This window comes from Balaenoptera musculus, chromosome 8, assembly GCF_009873245.2.
Source record: "Balaenoptera musculus isolate JJ_BM4_2016_0621 chromosome 8, mBalMus1.pri.v3, whole genome shotgun sequence".
Lineage (NCBI taxonomy): Eukaryota > Metazoa > Chordata > Mammalia > Artiodactyla > Balaenopteridae > Balaenoptera > Balaenoptera musculus.
The window spans coordinates 84,460,726-84,480,695 of record NC_045792.1 but is presented as its reverse complement, the minus strand read 5'-3'; the positions used below and the strand labels follow the sequence as shown (position 1 = coordinate 84,480,695).

Genomic DNA, 19,970 nt, shown 5'->3' with positions numbered 1-19,970 from the left:
CTCAGAAAATTTAAGAAAATTGAAATCATATCAAGCATCTTTTCTGACCACAACACTATAAGATTGGCAATCAGCTACAGGAAAAAAACTGTAAAAAACACAAATACATGGAGGCTAAACAGTGCACTACTAAATAACCAAGAGATCATTGAAGAAATTAAAGAAGAAATAAAAAAATACATAGAAACAAATGACAATGAAAACACAATGACCCAAAACCTATGGGACACAGCAAAAACAGTTCTAAGAGGGAAGTTTATAGCAATTCAATCTCACCTCAAGAAACAAGAAAAATCTCAAATAAACAATCTAACCCTACACTTAAAACAGCTAGAGAAAGAAGAACAAAGAAAACCCAAAGTCAGTAGAAGGAAAGAAATCATGAAGATCAGAGCCAAAATAAATGAAATAGAAATGAAGAAAACAATAGCAAAGATCAATAAAACTAAAAGCTGATTCTTTGAGAAGATAAACGAAATTGATAAACCCTTAGCCAGACTCATCAAGAAAAAAAGGGAGAGGGTGCAAATCAATAAAATTAGAAATGAAAAAGGAGAAATCACAACTGACACTGCAGAAATACAAAGGCTTATAAGAGACTACTACAAACAACTATATGCCAATAAAATGGACAACCACGAAGAAATGGACAAATTCTTGGAAAGGTACAATTTTCCAAGACTGAACCAGGAAGAATTAGAAGATATAAACAGACCAATCACAAGTAAGAAATGGTAATTAAAACTCTTAAAACAAACAAAAGTTCAGGACCAGATGGCTTCAGAGGTGAATTCTATCAAACATTTATAGAATAGCTAACACCTATCCTTCTCAAACTCTTCCAAAATATAGCAGAGGGAGGAATACTCCCAAACTCATTCTACGAGGCCACCATCACCCGGATACCAAAACCAGACGAAGATGTCACAAAAAAAGAAAACTACAGGCCAATATCACTGATGAACATAGATGTAAAAATCCTCAACAAAATACTAGCAGACAGAATCCAACAGCACATTAAATGGACCATACATTATGATCAAGTGGGGTTTATCCCAGGAATGCAAGGATTCTTCAATATATACAAATCAATCAATGTTATAAACCATATTAACAAATTGAAGGAGGAAAACCAAATGATCATCTCAGTAGATGCAGAAAAAGCTTTTGACAAAATTCAACACCCATTTATGATAAAAACCCTCCAGAAAGTAGGCATAGAGGGAACTTACCTCAACATAATAAAGGCTATATATGACAAACCCAGAGCCAACATAGTCCTCAATGGTGAAAAACTGAAAGCATTTCCTCTAAGATCAGGAACAAGGCAAGGATGTCCACTCTCACCACTATTATTCAACATAGTTTTGGAAGTCCTAGCCACGGCAATCAGAGAAGAAAAAGAAATAAAAGGAATCCAAATCATAAAAGAAGAAGTAAAACTGTCACTGTTTGCAGATGACATGATACTATACATAGAGAATCCTAAAGATGCTACCAGAAAACTACAAGAGCTAATCAATGAGTTTGGTAAAGTAGTAGGATACAAAATCAATGCTCAGAAATATCTTGCATTCCTATACACTAATGATGAAAAGTCTGAAAGAGAAATTAAGGAAACACTCCCATTTACCATTGCAACAAAAAATAATAAAATACCTAGGAATAAACCTACCTAAGGAGACAAAAGACCTGTATGCAGAAAACTATAAGACACTGATGAAAGAAATTAAAGATGATACAAACAAATGGAGAGATATACCATAGTCTTGGATTGGAAGAATGAATATTGTGAAAATGACTACCCAAAGCAATCTACAGATTCAATGCAATCCCTATCAAACTACCAATGGCATTTTTCACAGAACTAGAACAAAAAATTTCACAATTTGTATGGAAACACAAAGGACCCCGAATAGCCAAAGCAATCTTGAGAAAGAAATGGAGCTGGAGGAATCAGGCTCCCTGACTTCAGACTATACTACAAAGCTACAGTAATCAAGACAGTATGGTACTGGCACAAAAACAGAAATATAGATCAATGGAACAGGAGAGAAACCCAGAGGTAAACCCATGCACACATGGTCACCTTATCTTTGATAAAGAAGACAAGAATATACAATGAAGAAAAGACAGCCTTTTCAAGAAGTGGTGCTGGGAAAACTGGACAGCTAGATGTAAAAGAATGAAATTAGAACACTCCCTTACACCATACACAAAAATAAACTCAAAATGGATTAAAGACCTAAATGTAAGGCCAGACACTATAAAACTCTTAGAGGAAAACATAGGCAGAACACTCTATGACATAAATCACAGCAAGATCCTTTTTGACCCACCTCCTAGAGAAATGGAAATAAAAATAAAAATAACAAATGGAACCTAATGAAACTTAAAAGCTTTTGCACAGCAAAGGAAACCATAAATGGTGAAAAGACAACCCTCAGAAAGGGAGAAAATATTTGCAAATGAAGCAACTGACAAAGGATTAATCTCCAAAATATACAAGCAGCTCATGCAGCTCAATATCAAAAAAACAAACAACCCAATCGAAAAATGCACAGAAGACCTAAATAGACATTTCTCCCAAGTAAATATACAGATTGCCAACAAACACATGAAAGGATGCTCAACATCAGTAGTCATTAGAGAAATGCAAATCAGAACAACAATGAGGTTTCACCTCACACCAGTCAGAATGGCCATCATTAAAAAATCTACAAACAATAAATGCTGGCAAGGGTGTGGAGAAAAGGGAACCCGCTTGCACTGTTGGTGGGAGTGTAAATTGATACAGCCACTATAGAGAACAGTATGGAGGTTCCTTAAAAAACTAAAAATAGAACTACCATATGACCCAGCAATCCCACTACTGGGCATATACCCTGAGAAAACCATAGTTCAAAAAGCGTCATGTACCACAATGTTCATTGCAGCTCTACTTACAATACCCAGGACATGGAAGCAACCTAAGTGTCCACTGACAAATGAATGGATAAAGAAGATATGGCACATATACACAATGGAATATTACTCAGTCATAAAAAGAAACGATATTGATTTATTTGTAGTGAGGTGGATGGACATAGAGACTGTCATACAGAGTAAGTCAGAAAAGAAAAACAAATACCGTATGCTAACACATATATATGGAATCTAAAAAAAAAAAAAAATTGGCTCTGAAGAACCTGGAACCTAGGGCAGGACAGGAATAAAGACACAGACATAGAGAATGGACTTGAGGACACAGGGAGGGGAAGGGTAAGCTGGGACGAAGTGACAGCGTGGCATGGACATATATACACTACCAAATGTAAAATAGATAGCTAGTGGGAAGCAGCCACATAACACAAGGAGTTCACCTTGGTGCTTTGTGTCCACCTAGCGGGGTGGGAGGGAGACGCAAAAGGGAGGCGATATGGGGATATATGTATATGTATAGCTGATTCACTTTGTTATACAGCAGAAAGTAACACACCATTGTAAAGCAATTATACTCCAATAAAGATGTTAAAAGAAAAAAAGATTCGCACATGGTCTGTAGTTCTAGGACCCCTGATTTGCATCATTGTTTGCATATCCAAGTCTTTCATCCTTAAAAACATTATTTCAAATATTCTCCACTTCACCCAACTTCTGCCCTAACTCACTCAATAGATGTGCTGGACCCCACTTCATAAAGAAATTAAAGCCCATCTCTTTGGAAGTTTTCTTCACCAAATCTTAAAAAAAAAAAATCCCTTGTGGTACATATATTCAATGGAATTATTACTCAGCCATAAAAAAGAATGAAATAATGTCATCTGCAGCAACATGGATGGACCTAGAGATTGTCATATTGAGTGAAGTAAGTCAGATAGAGAAAGACAAATATCATATGATATCGCTTATATGTGAAAGCTAAAAATGGTACAAATGAGTTTATCTACAAAACAGAAATTGAGTCACAGATGTAGAAAACAAACTTATGGTTATCAGGGTGTAAGGAGGGGGGAGGGATAAATTGGGAGATTGGGATTGACATATACACACTATTATATATAAAATAGGTAACTAATAAGGACCTACTATATAGCACAGGGAACTCTACTCAACACTCTGTAATGGCCTATATGGGACAAGAATCTAAAAAGGAGTGGATATATGTATCTGTATAACTGATTCACTCTGCTGTACACCTGAAACTAACACAACATTGCAAATGAACTATACTCTAATAAAAATTTTTTAAAAATAAAAAGACAACCGAAAGAACCCAAGTGATCATCTCAATAGATGCAGAAAAAGCTTTTGACAAAATTCAACACCAATTTATCATAAAAACTCTCCAGAAAATGGGCATAGAGGGAACCTACCTCAACATAATAAAGGCCATATATGACAAACCCACAGTGAGCATCATACTCAATGGTGAAAAACTGAAAGCATTTCCACTAGAATCAGGAACAAGACAAGGATGTCCACTCTCGCCACTCTTATTCAACATAGTTTTGTAAGTCCTAGCCACGGCAATCAGAGAAGAAAAAGAAATAAAAGGAATACAAATTGGAAAAGAAGAAGTAAAACTGTCACTATTTGCCAATGACATGATACTACACATAGAAAATCCTAAAGATGCCACCAGAAAACTACTAGAACTAATCAATGAATTTGGTAAGGTTGCAGGATACAAAATTAATGCACAGAAATCTCTGGTATTCTTATACACCAACAACGAAAAATCAGAAAGAGAAATTAAGGAAACACTCCCATTCACCATTGCAACAAAAAGAGTAAAATACCTAAGAATAAACCTGCCTAAGGAGGTGAAAGACTTGTACTCAGAAAACTATAAAACACTGAGGAAAGAAACCCAAAATGACATAAACTGATGGAGAGATATACCATGTTCTTGGATTGGAAGAATCAACATTGTGAAAATGACTATACTACCCAAAGCAATCTACAGATTCAGTGCAATCCCTATCAAACCACCAATGGCATTCTTCACAGAATTAGAACAAAAAATCTTACAATTCGTATGGAAACACAAAAGACCCCGAATAGCCAAAGCAATCTTGAGAAAGAAAAACGGAGCTGGAGGAATCAGGCTCCCTGACTTCAAATTATACCACAAAGCTACAGTAATCAAGACAGTATGGTACTGACACAAAAGCAGAAATATAGATCAATGGTACAGGATAGAATGCCCAGAGATAACCCCACACACATATGGGTACCTAATTTACGACAAAGGAGGCAAGAACATACAATGGAGAAAAGACAGCCTCTTCAATAAGTGGTGCTGGGAAAACTGGACAGCTACACTTAAAAGAATGAAATTACAACACTACATAACACCATACACAAAAATAAACTCCAAATGGATTAAAGACTTAAATGTAAGACCAGACACTATAAAACTTTTAGAGGAAAACATAGGAAAAACACTCTGACATAAACCACAGCAAGATCCTTTTTTTGACCCACCTCCTAGAGTAACAGAAATAAAAACAAAAATAAACAAATGGGACTTAATTAAACTTAAAAGCTTTTGCACAGCAAAGGAAACCATAAACAAGACAAAAAGACAACCCTCAGAATGGGAGAAAATATTTGCCAATGAAACAACAGACAAAGGATTAATCTCCAAAATATACAAACAGCTCATGGAGCTCAATATCAAAAAAACAAACAATCCAATTTAAAAATGGGCAGAAGACCTAAATAGACATTTCACCAAGGAAGACATACAGATGGCCAAGAGGCACATGAAAAGCTGCTCAACATCACTAATTATTAGAGAAATGCAAATCAAAACTACAATGAGGTAATCACCTCATGCCAGTCAGAATGGCCATTATCAAAAAAGCTAGAAACAATAAATGCTGGAAAGGGTGTGGTGAAAAGGGAACCCTCCTACACTGTTGGTGGGAATGTAAATTGATACAGCCACTATGGAAAACAGTATGGAGGCTCCTTAAAAAACTAAAAATAGAACTACCATATGACCCAGCAATCCCACTGTTAGGTATATACCCTGAGAAAACCATAATTCAGAAAGAGACATGGGGCTTCCCTGGTGGCGCAGTGGTTAAGAATCTGCCTGCCAATCCAGGGCACATGGGTTCAAGCCCTGGTCTGGGAGGATCCCACATGCCGTGGAGCAACTGAGCCTGTGTGCCACAACTACTCAGCCTGTACTCTGGAGCCCACATGCCACAACTACTGAAGCCAATGCGCCTAGAGTCCGTGCTCCTCAACAAGAGAAGCCACTGAAATGAGAAGCCTGCGCACCACAACGAAGAGTAGCCCCTGCTCACCACAACTAGAGAAAGCCCGTGTGCAGCAATGAAGACCCAAAGCAGCCAAAAATAAATAAATAAAATAAATTTAAAGAAAAGAGACATGCACCACAATGTTCATTGCAGCTCTGTTTACAATAGCCAGGACATGGAACCAACCCAGATGCCCATCAACAGATGGATGGAAGAAGATGTGGCACATATATACAATGGAATATTACTCAGCCATAAAAAGAAACGAAATTGAATTATTTGTAGTGAGGTGGATGGACCTAGAGTCTGTCATACAGAGTGAAGTAAGTCAGAAAGAGAAAAACAAATACCGTACGCTAACGCATATATATGGAATCTAAAAAAAAAGCGGGGGGGGATACTGATCAACCTAGTTGCAGGGCAGGAATAAAGAGTTAGACATAGAGAATGGAATGGATGACATGGGGTGGGAGGGGGAAGCTGAGGCGAAGTGAAAGTAGCATCGACATACATACACTACCAAACGTAACATGGCTGGTGGGAAGCAGCAGCATAGCACAGGGAGATCGGCTCGGTGCTTTGGGATGACCTAGAGGGGTGGGATAGGGAGGACGGGAGGGAGGCTCAAGAGGAAGGGGATATGGGGACATGTGTATTCATAGGGCTGATTTGCTTTGTTGTGCAACAGAAACTAACACGGTATTGTGAAGCAATTATACTCCAATAAAGAGCTATTAAAAAAATAATAAAAATAAAATAAAATAGGGAGAAGGTGAAACAAATGTAATCACACGCACCCTTAAAAGTGGAAGAGGAGGGCAGAAGAGTCAGTCAGAGAGATTTAAAAAAAAAGCCAGGAGTTGGGCCGTTCCAGAATTCTCTTTCAAGATTCAGATGCCAGGGTGAGACTGTCTGACTGCTTTCTTGGGTCTCGTGCCCACTTTGGGGCCAGAGTACATTGAGAAGGGAGTAATTCTCTAAGGCAGAATCTGGGTGTTGCTAAATGGGGAGCTGGGGAGAGGGCTGCTGGGAGTCAATCAGCAAGGGTCATATAAATGGCCTTAAGCTTCGAGGTTTCTTTCTGCAGATAGTTGCTATGACTGATACCATAGACGAAGGGTTAGATGTCTGGACCCGGAGGCAATACTGCAAAGGCCAGATGAGTTGGAGAGTCAATAGTCTTGGGTTCAGTATTGGGTGGTGATAACCCCATTGGATCGTCTCTTTTGGGAGATGAGCTATAGATGCAAGGTACACCCAGTGGGTAGATAAGTGGAACTCATAGTATGTCCTGAAGGATACTGGCCTAGTGTCCAACTTTGGGAAGTACTGAGTTTCGAGGTACGGGTCTACTTTTGTGTCCTTGCAGTTGGCCCCATGACTTAACATCATGCAGTGTGTGTCCTGATAAAATAAGAGCCTGCCAGCCCACATGTTTTGGACTTTGGACCCCTTGAGAGTTTGAACCCTCAGCAGGGCCAGATTATTTATCTGCACATTGTAAGTCCCTCAACAATATTGAAAGTCTACTAGCTCACATTGGTCTTGCTGCTTCCAAACAGATGTTGACTAATGCTAACAGTTCCCTCTAAGGGATCCTGATGTGCTGAGAAGGCGCAGAGCTGACTGGGGGTTGTACTGACATGCCGTGCACTGAGATGAAGGGTGCTTTCTAGTGTGAGATTCTATGCGTCGTGTTTTACACGTAGTTTTTTAAATTAATTTTTATTAGAGTATAGCTGATTTACAATGTTGTGTTAGTTTCTGCTGTACAGCAACGCGAATCAGTTATACATATACTTATATCCACTCTTTTAGATTCTTTTCCCGTATAGGTCATTACAGAGTATTTTTATCTGTACTGTCATCATCTCACTTTGCTTAAGAGGAAACTTCATCTGGGGAAGTTAGCTGAATTGCTCAAGGTCACCAAGTTAATACGTTGGCAAGTTTAGGATGCCCACTCAATTCCCCAGGTCAGCGACTCAGCTGCTCTAAATGTACTGCTCTGAATGTACTCCAGTCTGACTCCGGAAAGAAACCTGGAATGGGACCCTCGTGCCTTGTGCTTTGAAGGAATCGATTCCTGCTTTTTCTTAGAAAGGAAAATATTAAGTACAGTTGTTTTTTACTGACAGATTACCCAGTGGTGTGAGCTTTACATACCTAGTTAGGCCTTTCTGGAAACAGGAGGTAATTTCAAAACACTGTGTTTGCCAGTCTGTTTCAAAAGGCCCACTGATTCTTGTAAATATTTTGTTTCAGGATAGTAGCATGGAGTTTGTCTTTGGGAACCTCGATTCTGATCCTGTCTCTTCCACTAATTGGCTATGTCTCTGGACAAGTTTTTTGTTTATTTTATTTATCTTGTTTAAAGATTTTTTTTTTGATATGGACCATTTTTAAAGTCTTTATTGAATTTGTTACAATACTGCTTCTGTTTTATCTTTTGGTTTTTTGGCCGTGAGGCATGTGGGATCTTAGCTCCCGGACCAGGGATCGAACCCACACCCCCTGCACTGGAAGGTGAAGTCTTAACCACTGGACCACCAGGGAAGTCCCTGGACAAGTTTTCTGAACACCTCTGAGCTCTGGCTTCCTGCACCTACCTCAGAGAATTGTTGTGAGGCTTGAGGTCATGCAGCTGTAGTGTCCAGCAGGTGGGAAGTGGACTATAATAAAAACGTAGGTTACCTGGAGCACAGGGTTGTGGAAGCTACAGGGGTCTCAGAATCTACAGGGAACCACAGTGTTTTACTAGCCTCTGGCTTTGACCAAAGTAGAAGCTGACCAGAGATGATCTTTAATATTTTCTTAGAGGATTATTCACCATAAACTGTTTATTTATCTAAATAAATGTAAAGCTTCCTGTTCATAGGCACATGTTGTTTTGGAATAAAATAAATGACCACAGTACTTAACTTCCAAGTCAGTGTCTACAAGGATCCCTTGTAGGTAAGCTGGGGAGTCCAGAGCCTCTGGGAGAGGGGGCGGGACAGCATGAACCCTACAGGGGGCGAGTGCACTGACCTGGGAAACTCAAGACTCTGATTGTGGAGTAGGGAGCTTCCTTTCTGTGATCAGCTCCCCTGGGGTTGCTGCTATACCCACCCTTGCTATTATCGGCCATATGCAAGTTAGCCAACCCCAGCATGCTGATTCTGTATGTGAGCAGTGTTGGCTTATGGTGCTATGGCCAGAACTGGAACTTAGCATTGTAATTTGTAATTTGTAAACTCTACTAGGGTAGACAAAATGTGACCAGCTCCAAATTTTTGAACAGGGAGCATAGTGGGTCACAACTTGAGGGCTTACCGTGTGCCAGCACTAGTCTAGGCACTGTATTTATATGAGTTCATTTAATTTTTTTCAGTAACTATGCAATAGTATTGCCTATACCCAAACCCATCAGAGTGTTTACAAACTACAGTCCCTGCCCATTTCACTGAGTGGGATGGTGGGGCCCACGTGATTCGCCCTTGGATTCAGTAAGATTGCTTGAACTAGTTTGGTTGCTTGAACTAGTTTGAGAAAGTTTCTGTTCTTTGCAACCAGACATCCCTGACGAAGATAACTACTAGTGAGAAGGGTTAACTGACAGTTGCTAACTAAACCCCTTCCTCCCTGAGCTATAGGAAGCAGTTAAGAGTACACTAAAAATTGGAATGGAAATAATGTGTATATTATGTGAATAAAGTAGCTTTGAGATTTTTTTTTTTAGTTTAGGTTTACAGTAAAACCCCGCTGCAACAGACCTTTACTTAAAAGCCGTACATATGCAGCATAGTTGTAAAGAGTCCTTTTTATGCCTCTATCACTGGCTAGCTCTGAGGTCTTGAGCATACTACCTCGCCACTCTGAGCCTCTGTATCGTCATCATTTGTAACAGTGGTACCTACAGTAAAGGACATTTGATTTTTAGCCACTCGGCATCTCTCCTCCTCCCCTCTTGTAACAGAGCCATAATTACCTTTTGGGGAATTACTTTCACCCTTTAAGTGCAGTCTTGGTGGAACTGTTAATAAAGGTGGTCTGCCCTCCTCTAGCCAAAAGACAGGCATGTTCTCTCCAGGAATTTGAGTCTTGAATTATGCAAGGGTTGATAAAAATTTTTTGGTTGAAGCTGTGAGTCTCTGGAAGGGTACAAGTAACAGAAAACCCAATTTAGAGTAGTTTAATCAGATAGAGTCTGGTTTTCTTGCATAAACAATCTGGAGGTGGGCAGCCACTAGTGTTGTTTTAGCTGCTCAGTGATGTCTGGGCTAGGATATTTGTGCTATTTTTGGTCTTTCCCTCCTGATCACAAAGTGACTGCAGAAGTGCCAGCATTGCATCTGGGTTCTAGGCAGGCAAAGGAGATGAGGCGAAAGCTTCAGTTGTTTCTGTCCCTCTTATCAGGAAAGTGCAATCTTTCCCAGAAAGCTCCCAGGTATCTTCTTCATGTCTTCTGACTGGAACTGTGTCTCATGGCTACCCCTAGCTGCAAGGGGGCTGGCAGAGTTTCCAGCCTCTGTAGGGGAAGGCAGCAAGGGAAAAGGATTAAAAACAGTCATTGAGAATAACCAGCCAATAGCATCTACCACCCCATTGGCCACACTGAACAGACTATTGATTCCTTCCTCCTACCTGGATCCCAAAAGTTGCCCTAGTCTCTGCACCTTCTAAATCTAATTCTTTTTTTTAAAATAAATTTATTTATTTATTTGTTTTTATATTTGGCTGTGTTGGGTCTTTACTGCTGTGCGCAGGCTTTCTCTAGTTGAGGCGAGCAGGGGCTACTCTTCGTTGCGGTGCGCGGGCTTCTCATTGTCCTGGCTTCTCTTGCTGTGGAGCAGGGCTCTAGGCGCGCAGGCTGCAGTAGTTGTGGCTCGTGGGCTCAGTAGTTGTGGCTCTCAAGCTCTAGAGCACAGGCTCAGTAGTTGAGGCACCCGGGCTTAGTTGCTCCGGGGCATGTGGAATCTTCCCGAAACAGGGCTTGAACCCATGTCCCCTGCACTGGCAGGCAGGTTCCCAACCACTGCGCCACCAGGGAAGCCCTAAACCTAATTCTTAAGCTTTTAATTCCATGAGCTGTCTCACAGACCTCTGTGTAAATCCTCAATATCAACCTCTGTTGCTTGCGAACAGAAAATTCTGACAGACCTACCCCTATAAGTGTTACTGTAAGTGGACAATAAGTGTTAGTGACAATTATTTCCCCCAAGGTTGCATAGCTAGTTCATGCCGGTTGATGGGACTTAGACTCAGCTCTTATCTTCCAAACCCCTGTACTCTCCATGTCAGGGAATCTACCTCCCAGGCTTCAGTTTATTAAAAACTGTACTTACTCTGCAAATGCAGAGGAACACATCCACCAAGAGAAACAAGAATAAGGGCTGGGCTGCATTTTTTAGAAACTTTCTTGAAATCGTGGGTGCTGGGAAGGGAGGTGGGAATGCCTGCTCCCTACCCACCCCCAGGTTCAGACCAACACAATGGTTACTTCAAATGAGTAATAAAGGAAAGACTGTTCCATGCTTCCCAGAATAGCTGGGCCCTTGAACTGTGGCACAAACAACTTCCAGTTAGAGCCAGCCCCCTGCCAGGAAGAGGACGGGAAGCCAGAGGGCAGGAAGGTGGCCTTGCCTGAGGGCTGAGAGAACTGTTGGGAGGCTATAGCAGGGAGTGGTGAAGAGATCGAGCACTGGAGCCAGCCTGCCTGTGTGGAACACTAGCTCTGACGCTAACCAACCACAGGACCTCAGGTAAGTTACTTAACCTTGTGTGCCTCAGTTTTCTCATCTGGAAAATGGGGATAACAACACCTACTTCTAGGGGTTGTTAGAAAGATGAAATTATTGAAGACAAGTACCTGGCACACAGTAGCCTCTCTTTATGTGTTTACTACTATAGGGACAGAGTAAAGGGACAAAGTAAGTGATTAAATAGTTCATCCCAATGGGGATCTTAAATAGAGAGAACAGTATGGAAGACTCCTGTAAGTTTATGATCACTCAAGAAAGCAGGCTTGCTTAGCAACAAAACCAAGCCACAGACTTGCTTGGCAACAAAACCATGCCACAGAAGCATGAGACATGCCCCCAAACAATAAAACAATTGTAGAATGAATCCTACATCACGCCCATTGAAGTCAGCAAGTTAATGATCCTTGAGAAGGGGCTTTTTCTGCTTGTACTAAGAGCAGAAATATAGGAGACAGGTGACATTATACTGAAACCTGAGATGATTTACCATATCTTACTATATGTTACCACCTTTTTGCTCATTTCCATAGCACCATGACAGTTCCGGGTTGACTATGTAGGGACAAGAAACCCCCCTCCACCCCGCCCTGCTGTGGAGGAGGAGCTAATAATGGAAGCTTGATGTCTACTCAAGAATGAGGAAGAAGGTGTTCTTCTCCCCCTCCCCACTCTTCCTTTGATTATAAAACGGTAGTCCACTAAGTTCTCAGGGTGGCACTCCCTTGCCTATCAGCTTGTATTTCTCACAAGCGTCCTTTACTAATAAACTCTTTCCTTACCTGTCACTCTGCCTCTCACTGAATTCTGTGCCGAGACAGGAGAACCTATGCTCTACTAAGTTCCGAAACGCATTCTGCGGTTTCACTACCACTGTCTTCAGCAGGACAACAGGGAATCACCTTCTAGGGTGTAGGGCTTTTCAATCTGGAGTGGGTTTGATTTTCGAGGAGGGATCCCCTGCTCCATTTTTCTCATCAATTCACCAGGACCTAATGGTGAATTAAGGAATCCATGTGTAACTGAATACTAATCATAGTCACACCTCCTTGAGCACCCGTGATGTGTCCCAGGTACTGCTTATACATATTTTCACCAAATACATCAACCTTGTGACGTAGATATTATCTTCATTTTATAGGTCAGAAAGTGGAGGGTCAGGGAGGTAGCATGACTTTCGCAGAGTCACAAGGGGTCCTGATTCAAACACGACTCTTGTCTCAGTTGGTTCAGGCTGCTATAACAAAAATACTGGGTGACTTAAACAACAAACATTTATTTCTCAGAGTTCTGGAGGCTGGGGAGTCCAAGATCACAGCTCCAGTATATTTGGTGTCTGGTGAGACCCCACTTCCTGGTTCATAGGTGGCTGTCTCCTGTGTCCTCATGTGGCGGAAGGGGCAAGGGAGCTCTCTTTTCTAAGGTCACTCATCCCATTCATGAGGGCTCTTTCTTCATGACCTAACCACTTCCTAATACCCTCCCACTGGGAGTTAGGATTTCAGCATATGAATTTGGGTGGGACACAAACATTCTCTTCATAAAAAACTCTGTTGTATTCCAAGCCACAAACACTACATGTCCCTAAAAGCCACCCGGAGCCAAGGCAGGCATGGCAAATCGTGACACACCCCTCAAGAGGCGGAGACCCTAGTGAAGGTGTGACGGCCAGCAGTGTGTCTAGATGCAGAGTTAGATTGATGGAGGGGAAGGGGACTCCCAGGGGGGGGGGCTTCCTGTACCATCTCCTACAGTCCCATGACGGAGGGAACTGGGCGAACAGCACCCCAGGTACTCCCAGGACCTTCTGGAGAGGGCTGTGGCAATGGAAAATTACAAACCCCAACTGCAGTGAGGCAGCCTGGGTTAAATAGAAAATTTAAATCAGAGTGTTGGGAGGAACTTACATCCCACTGTGTCATGATTCTTAAGAGTGACCCTCCTGGCCCCTCTTCTCCAGAGAGTGGAGGAAGGACTGCACTGCTTAGTGAGTTTGGAGAAAGGACCAGGTTGGTTCTTGGCCAGTTCTTCACTGTGCCAGTAAAGGCCCTTTCCCTGCACACAAGGCCAGGGGTTTTCCCAGAGGGCCTTGCGCTGGGTGGGTGAGCTCACCTGAGAGGTGCAGTATCAGTAAGTCCACCTGGCTGCCAGACCGATAGCAGCATCCTCCAGCTGACCTTTATCAGCAAAAAAGGACTCGTGTGTGTCTTTCTCAGTTGGTTCCAAATGCAGGCAGGGGACAGGGGTGTTAGGAATTGTATCCCTCAAGTCCCAACAGGATGGCACTTAATGGAGATTTTGGGGAAGAGGCAGGTGATACAAGAGCTTTAGACCCCAGGGAGAGAAAAGTTCTGTTTAAAATGGATGCAAGCCTGCTCTAACTTTTCATTAGCAACTTGAATTTCCCGGACCTTTGTTTGCAGAAATAATCGGTAGGGTTTTGCCTTAACTACCATGGTTTGTTATGACCCCATATGGACTTCACCTCCAAACTGGGGTTTATCTCAGTGTTTGTTCATTGTGGTGCCTGAGTTTTCTTTAGTGTGGTTGTTAGAGGAAACAACCTTTTTAACCCATTGTCTAATACAACTGTGTTATAAGCAAGCCATCCAGTATCAAACCTGTTTAGATTATCTTGGGGTTAAGAAAAACCATCTGGAAGCCTTTTCTCTTTGAATGGATAAATACAAGTAAAAACATGTGATTAGGGCTTCCCTGGTGGCGCAGTGGTTGAGAGTCTGCCTGCCAGTGCAGGGGACACGGGTTCGGGCCCTGGTCTGGGAGGATCCCGCGTGCCGCGGAGCGGCTGGGCCCGTGGGCCACAATTGCTGAGCCTGCGCGTCTGGAGCCTGTGCTCCGCAGCGGGGGAGGCCGCGATGGTGGGAGGCCCGCGCACCGCGATGAAGAGTGGCTCCCGCTTGCCACAACTAGAGAAAGCCCTCGCACAGAAACGAAGACCCAACACAGCCATAAATAAACAAATAAATAAATAAATAATTAAAAAAAAAAAAAAAACATGTGATTATATCACATCATTTAAAAAACATAATGTGGTCTTCCCTGGTGGCGCAGTAGTTAAGAATCCATGTGCCAATGCTGGGGACACGGGTTCGAGCCCTGGTCCGGGAAGATCCCACATGCCGCGGAGCAACCCGTGCGCCACAACTACTGAGCCCGTGCTCTAGAGCTCATGCTCCGCAACAAGAGAAGCCACCGCAATGAGAAGCCCGCGCACCGCAACGAAGAGTAGTCCCCACTCGCTGCAACTAGAGAAAGCCCGTGCGCAGCAACAGAGACCCAACGCAGCCAAAAATAAATAAATTAATTAATTAAAAATAATAGTTTAATAATATTATTTAATCATATTATTTTATTATTAATAATATGAGTAGCAGTAAATAATATAGTTTAATAAAAATAAACTATAAAAAACATAATGCAAAATCTCTTTCCATTCTAAGGATCTTCAATATGTAATAACAAGAGCTAACATTTACTGAGTAGGTATTATGGCCAGGTACTTAGATTGTCTCATTTAATCTTGCTAATCCAAGCAATTAGGTACCATTACTATTCCCATTATATAGATGAAAAACAGGTTCAGAAAGGTGCAACCTACACAGCCAAATACATAGTGGATCCAGGGCTCGGTCCCAGGTCTGAGTCCCAAACCCTGGTTCTTATCACCACTATGGTTCCTACTACTGTAGGAATGGAAAAAAAAAAAACTTTTCCTCTACTCCCTTAGGTTCAGTAGCTGGGTCATGAGAATTAAAGTAGCAAAAGACAGATTAACAGGAGAAAAGATTTATTATGTATGCATCTGTGGGCCTTACAGAAAAGTAGTGAAAACCCAGAGAAGTGTTTAGGCTTGAGAGCTCAGAAACCATTTCAACAAAGGGTGTTAAATTGTGAACAAATGATAAGGCAAAGGGAAAGGGGTTTGGATTTCTAGGCATTTTGATTTCTAGGTAAATAGTGGGAAGGTAATTATATGGGGGAAATTTATGGAAGATAAGGGTTGTTTGGTAAGGTTTGTTATGCAGGCTCAAGTTAGTGCCATCTCCAGTAATAAGAGTCATCTCTTCTTCCTGGCACGGGAGAGGGGGTTGGGGACACCTTCACTAAGGGAAATTTATTTTCTTTACAAAGGAAATTTTGTTACCTTTACAAAGGGAAATTTATGGCCTGCTTTTAGGCAGAAAAGGAGAGGACAAAGTTCCTCCTGTGTCTGTTTTTTTCAATTGCCAACTTAAAATAATTCTTATGCCAAAGTGGCATATTTGGGGGTGGTATATTATGATCCCCTTCAGTTCCCACAACACATAACACTGTTTTAAAAGTGTCCAAATATTTATTGCGTCCTATTATATGCTCAGTATTATAGGATCCTTGGGCTGGACCCTTGCCCTCAAGGAGCTTACAGGTAAGTGTGAGAAAGAAAATCTTCTCAGCTTCAGACAAGCCCCTCAGTGGGGATTGCTGCTCCTTACATTTGGACAGAGTTTCTAAGTTTACAAGCCCTTCACACACACTATTCTGTCTTCCATCTGATCATCACAAACAACCCTATGAGGCAGCCTGGTTCTCTTATTTTTATTTTACAGAAACCCATCTTAGAAGTCAAGCAACTTGTCCACCTTGGATATCTGACTCTCTCTGCTTTGCTGCCAAACACACACACACACACAGCATTTGCTAGTGGAGCTGGTACTGACTCAGATCTTGACTGGCCAACAGTCTAAACTGGCCCCCACCCATCTTTGTTCATTTACATCAATATCATTAGGCAGACTTTTCAAGGAAATTTACTCACCCTGAGTCTATGACTAGCACAGGCTACTCATATATTTGAGCTGGGCATGTCCCTTGGACAGTATGTCCAAGTCACCGTAAAGAATAGCTGAGCTGTTCGAGGGCCGTTCTGCAGGATTTCCTTTTGGTGGTTCGTTTACTGCCTGTTAGCTCCTGCTAATGAATGTTCGGAAGAGAACTAAACTACATTTCATTGAAGACACCTAGTTCAGATCTATTCCAAATCCATACCAGGGTCCCTTTTTTCCAGAATCGTCCACAACACTGGGAAATTTGGTAGAAACATGGGTTGGCTCTAACAGCCATTCCCATCTACCCTCTTCTTCCGTTGTAGAGGATGAAAAGTCAGACACTCCTGTCCCTAAACTTCTTTGCAATGAGGGGTGGTAAGGGAAGCCTACTAGGGCAGGGGGCAAGTTTCTAGGAATTTTTTTTCTCCCTATAAAAGGAGAGGAAGACTGAAGAAAGTTTTCTCTCGGAGTTCTGACCAGCTCCCAGCTTCCTACTTTTGGATGAAGTCATGACGGGATGCGAGAGCAGGCGCCAGGTGTGCAATAGCTCGGGAGTGAGGCTTGCGGAATTTAGGGGCGGTAGGAGGAGTCGTGGGGCGGGATCTGGAGGACCCGGAGCTGCTGTCGTCGAGGATGTGGGGGAAGCGCCCGGAGGGGACGGGCCGCACATCAGGGCGCACGTGCGGGATTTCCCATTCCAGCTACTCTGCTGGCCTTTCTCACTCTAGGGGCGCGTCGGTGGGCGGGGTCATATTCTGGGGCGCGGACAGCGGGGCTTTAGAATCTCGACTGTTTGGGGCGGGGCCGGGCGAAAGGGTGGGGGCCGCTCTCCCTCGGGGCGTGGCCTGTGGAACCTCAGAACCCGGGTGACTCGGGGCCAGGGCTCGCGTCTCCCGGCACGGGGTTCCTCCCACTTATCCTCCCGTTCAAAAGATGCCGAAGGGGCGGCGCGGCAGCCAGAGCCCCACGATGAGCCAGCAGCCGGCCCCGTCCCTTTACTTCCCTTCCCTCTACGACCGCGGCATCTCCTCGTCCCCTCTCAGCGACTTCAACATCTGGAAGAAGCTCTTCGTGCCGCTGAAGGCGGGAGGGGCGCCGGCGGGCGGGGCGGCTGGAGGCCAGCCTCTGACCCAGGCGCTCCCGGCCCCAGCGCCCCTGCCGCCACCGCCGCCCGGCCTGGGTTCCCCCAGTGAGCGGCACTGTCCCCCGCCCTGGCCCTCCGGCCTGGCCTCCATCCCCTACGAGCCTCTGCGCTTCTTCTACTCGCCACCGCCGGGGCCCGAGGTGGCTGCCTCGCCCCTGGCCCCCGGCCCCATGACACCCCGGCTAGCCTCTGCCCCCCACCCCGAGGAGCTGTGCGAGCTGGAGATCCGGATTAAGGAGCTGGAGCTGCTCACCATCACTGGGGACGGCTTCGACTCCCAGCGCTGTGTGTAACCTCGGCCGAGCCCACCCTTAGCCTGCCGCTTCTCCCTCCTTGGCTCCATGCCCCCTGAGCCCCTCACCCTCAGTGTGGCCTTGGGCTCAGACTCCAGCTCCCAGGAATCCCTGATCCCAAACCGATCCCCCAGAACCCAGACACTCCATCCTGGATTTCAACCGATTCCTTTGCTCACCATAAATCTGGACTTCACGGACCCTTTTGCCCCAAATTCCAACCTCCCTCCGTCCTGAGCCCTTTTGTTAGTCTGGACTCTGAGCCTCTAAACCTGGAACTCTGTCCATCACAACCCCCAAGTTGAACTTTAAGCCTCCTGCACAGTGATACTAACACCCTGGAGTTTCACTCCCCGAGACACACAGCCCCCGTCTCTAGAGACCTGACTTTTAGTGTTTATCTTAAACTGGGGTCCTCAGTGGGAGGAGGGGGAAGTCGGTGAGGGTCAGTTGATCTGTAGGGGGCGGTGTAAGACCCAGAAGGCCCAAGGATGTTCACTGAGGAGCTTTGGGATCCTCAATTTCTCAGTGCTGGAAGGTAGCCTCCTGTGACCCCTGGCCGCCCTTTCACCCGGGTCCTTGCCTCTGCCATCTGGTCTAAGGTCTGAAGTCTTGGGCAGACCAGAGCAGACCAGGTGTGCTGATGTGGGCAGGATTCCTCTAGTGCGCAGACTGAGTCCTTGATGTTACAGAGTAAAGTTGTTAAACCCAATTCTACTCCCAGAAGGACCAAGTTGCACTGTAGAATATTCTACTCCCAGAAGGACCAAACAGCCATAGGCTGTTCCACAGACTTTGTCTTTCCCAACACCTGGTCTGGCTAAGGCTAGCCCTTGACCACTGGAAAAGGGCAGATGGTTCTAGAAAGACCATCCCCATTATTGTGAAATAACAGACATGTTTAGGTCCATGTGGCCATAGGAATGGTCCCCAATTCATCAGGCACCCTGTAATGTCTCCTTCCTCACATCCTCGGGAAGAAAACTCCTGGAATACTTGGGCTTTTCTGAGTCCTGGATTTCTCAACCACCTATTCTCCACTTTAATGAGTTTTGGCTGTTAGGGTTTTTTTCCCCTCACCCACCTTGGGTCATAATGGGTTTGGGGCTCATGTAGGGAGCACACAATTGCTTCCCAGAAGCTTGCTTTGGAAGTGTTAGAAAAAGCCCTTATCTCTCCTACAGCTAAGTTTGTTTTGCTCTCCTGTAGATAAATTCTTGAAGGCGCTGAAAGATGAAAAGTTACGAGGCCTGAAGACGAGGCAGCCTGGAAAGAAGTCGGCCTCTCTCTCCTGAGGAGCTGCCCACCAGAGCCTAAGCAGCGGCCTCCTTAGGTGTTAGTTCTTAGATAATGTGCCCCGTTTGTTGTCATTTCAAAGATCGTTATTTTTTGTTCTGTATTTACTGCTGTTCTCGTTGCTCCCAGCACATACTCTACATACAGTGTCCACTTGAGTGGTAAAGCTCATGGTCTCTCTCCTGTCTGTGCTGCTGCTGGGGAAGCACTCTCACGGGGGCTGGAAGCTGCTGCCCAGCCAGCATTCAGGGGAGGAGGGGATCCCCAACACTGCCAAGTCGGGGTGGGGGGATTGGGAAAAGCCAAGGGCAACATATATTTGGATCTGTTGCCGTGACCGTGCTCAGAAAGGAACTTTGAGGACTGCAACAAGGGGTTAGTTTGTTTCAAACAGCTTTAGTCCTTGGAAATGT

At 43.9% G+C, this 19,970-nt stretch overlaps 1 protein-coding gene across 4 annotated transcripts; it reads left to right on the top strand.

The window, feature by feature from the left end:
* The first annotated feature begins 11,894 nt into the window (after positions 1 to 11,894).
* C8H11orf91 (chromosome 8 C11orf91 homolog) lies at positions 11,895 to 19,723 on the top strand. Of its 4 annotated transcripts, XR_005020966.1 has the most exons (3): positions 11,895 to 12,001; positions 17,262 to 17,360; positions 19,471 to 19,549. XR_005020966.1 is itself a non-coding variant. In XM_036861436.1 (2 exons), the coding sequence occupies exons 1-2, from the start codon at positions 17,758 to 17,760 to the stop codon at positions 19,554 to 19,556; spliced, it is 582 nt and encodes a 193-aa protein (XP_036717331.1). In that variant the 5' UTR covers positions 17,756 to 17,757; the 3' UTR covers positions 19,557 to 19,723. The 4 variants fall into 4 exon arrangements, 1 of the variants encoding a protein (XP_036717331.1); XR_005020967.1 differs by lacking the exon at positions 17,262 to 17,360 and having other exon boundaries at positions 19,471 to 19,546; XR_005020968.1 differs by lacking the exons at positions 17,262 to 17,360; positions 19,471 to 19,549 and adding an exon at positions 12,532 to 12,783.
* The last annotated feature ends 247 nt before the right edge of the window (positions 19,724 to 19,970 follow it).